This window comes from Pezoporus wallicus, unplaced genomic scaffold (genome assembly GCF_028554395.1).
Source record: "Pezoporus wallicus isolate ANWC-B61680 ecotype Strahan unplaced genomic scaffold, APGP_CSIRO_Pwel_v1 contig_4788, whole genome shotgun sequence".
Taxonomy (NCBI): Eukaryota; Metazoa; Chordata; class Aves; order Psittaciformes; family Psittacidae; genus Pezoporus; species Pezoporus wallicus.
The window spans coordinates 98,855-101,175 of record NW_026638769.1 but is presented as its reverse complement, the minus strand read 5'-3'; the positions used below and the strand labels follow the sequence as shown (position 1 = coordinate 101,175).

General features: G+C 38.6%; 1 protein-coding gene across 1 annotated transcript; it reads left to right on the top strand.

Annotated features, from left to right (window-relative positions):
* Positions 1–366: 366 nt before the first annotated feature.
* SMIM8 (small integral membrane protein 8) lies at positions 367–1,879 on the top strand. The gene is made up of 2 exons (XM_057412463.1): positions 367–531; positions 1,528–1,879. The coding sequence occupies exons 1-2, from the start codon at positions 367–369 to the stop codon at positions 1,684–1,686; spliced, it is 324 nt and encodes a 107-aa protein (XP_057268446.1). The 3' UTR covers positions 1,687–1,879.
* Positions 1,880–2,321: the final 442 nt, after the last annotated feature.

Genomic DNA, 2,321 nt, shown 5'->3' with positions numbered 1-2,321 from the left:
CAGAGGACCCTGCGTGTAAAAGTGAAACCTGAGCCCTAGAGCTGCTGGGGGGGGGGGGGTGGAGTGACTGCACTACAGGGGGGTGTCGGCTGTCCTGTCATATGTAAAGTTTAAAGAAGAAAGGAGGTTTGCTGGCTTTGTCTTTTTTAGCCAGTGCTACATGATCTGTGGGTAACTAAAGCATTAGGCAAAGGCAAGCAAAACCTCCCGTTATCAGGATATCAGGATTGAAAGTCAGTGCTTAAGCTGGGAATATTAATAACACCAAAGGCAGTCATTAATACATATATACAAAGTAAAATTCGTGCTGTAAGAACAACACATCCTGAGTTTGAACTTGGTGAATGTGCTTTGGGGTTTTTTATGATGACATATACTTTTTACTCTGTTTTTAGGAAGTATTCAACATCAATTAAAATGTCTTCCACCAAGTCTCCAAATGCAAGCGAAACACCCAGAAAACCAGGATTGAGAACTGTTCAAACAACTATGCTCTTCCGAGCTGTGAACCCAGAGCTTTTCATTAAACCTGTAAGAGGCTCACTCTGAGGGAAAGTAAACAGGCTTGGAGAGACACGGTTGCTGTAAAGTTGTCATTGCTATTCTGTGTGCATTATATAACAGTCTGTTATGCAAAGCACTCAGTAATGTAGCTATAAATATTTTTACTTTATTTCACTCTGATTGTTATGAGCCCAGAACACTACATTGTTTATTCCAGCTTTTATTTCACTGTTATATTGTCTAATCCTTTTATACCTAGCCAAGTTACTAACAGAAAGACTGTCTACAGACGTATTACCCATGTAATTTGACAGGTTAAGTAATAGGAGTCCTCTGTAATGTTTAAAAGGGAACAAAACAAAAAGTGCAGGCTTTTGGGGGGGGGAGGATTTTTAGTACCTTTTCAATATTTTTTATTTTTGTTGCTTTTATAATTAAGTTGAGGATACTCAGGTTTTATTTGCACTTGCGCAACCCAGCAAGACTGGATGAAATTTTATGCATGTAATAGAAGCACATTCTGTGATAATACATTCTGTGTTTTTACACAGAATCACAGACTGGTTTGGTTTGGAAGGGATCTTAAGGATCACCCGGTTCCAACCCTCCTGCCATGAGCAGGGACACCTTCCACTAAACCAAATTATTTGTCTCAGTAGCATGTTCAGATGAATTCTGTTAGAAGTTTGCATTTAGTTACCTTTAGTGATAGGTTTTGGCCTGTTCATTCATGCTGAAGCAGCGTTTGGGACCAGCAAAAGACACAGCACTGGACAATGCCATGTTCTGTCTCCAGGGAGGCTTCTTTTTCAAAGGGAATTCCTTTTGCTGTCAGAAAATTGAGTCTCCCTTCTTGCTGGTTATCAAAATCATTTGGATCAGTCTGCTAGAAAGCAGTGATAGTTCTTGCAGATATCACAGCCGTTTACTGTTCACTTTCTTAGCCAAGACAGAAGAATGTTTGTGTTGAACAAAGAAATGTTTTGACTAAAGACAGATACTAATTATTTTTTTTCTTGTCAGAACAAGCCTGTGATGGCATTTGGGCTCGTAGCAATTACCCTCTGTGTGGCCTACCTTGGTTATTTGCATGCAACAATAGAGAATAAAAAGGACCTCTATGAAGCAATTGACAGTGAGGGGTCCAGCTATCTGAGGAGGAAGACTTCTAAGTGGGACTGAGGACATAAGGAAGGAAATCAGCAAATCAATAACAGAACTTTGCCAGGCAACTACTATTTTTTTTTTCTCTCTCCCTTGAAATAATGGATAAATGTCTCTCTTGCTGTTCAGTCCAGTTTAAGTTCCTTTGTAAAATGCCATACCTGTACAAATGAATTGCAATTGAGATACATGTGAACATAAAAGTGACTTTTAAGAATTGTTGTCTGCAAACTCCATGGCCTGTCAGAAGACATGAAGTTACCTCGGACATGCAGTCAAGACTAGTAAATGCCTTAGAAGTGCACATGATAGTTCAGCTTATTTGCTCTTTGCTTTGATTGAGTGAAAACAGGGGTTTGTCTTAATTTTTAAACAGAAGTGTAATGCATTGTGTGTGAAAAGAAAAAGTTGATCTCTTGATCTGTTGAAAGTTGACAGGTAACAGTGCAAGTGAAATAATTTTAAAGCAAGAAAGATCTGATAGTCATTGGAGGGTTGTATTTAATAAAGGAATTTGTAAAATACTGACCAAAGTATTCCTTGGATGATAATATATTCTTCCTTACAAACGGAAGAAAACCTAGTAGGTAAGTAGAGAAGAAAAAGTGAAAGGAGTACTTCTGCCAAGAGAAAAGCAGGAAGAACTCAGCTGT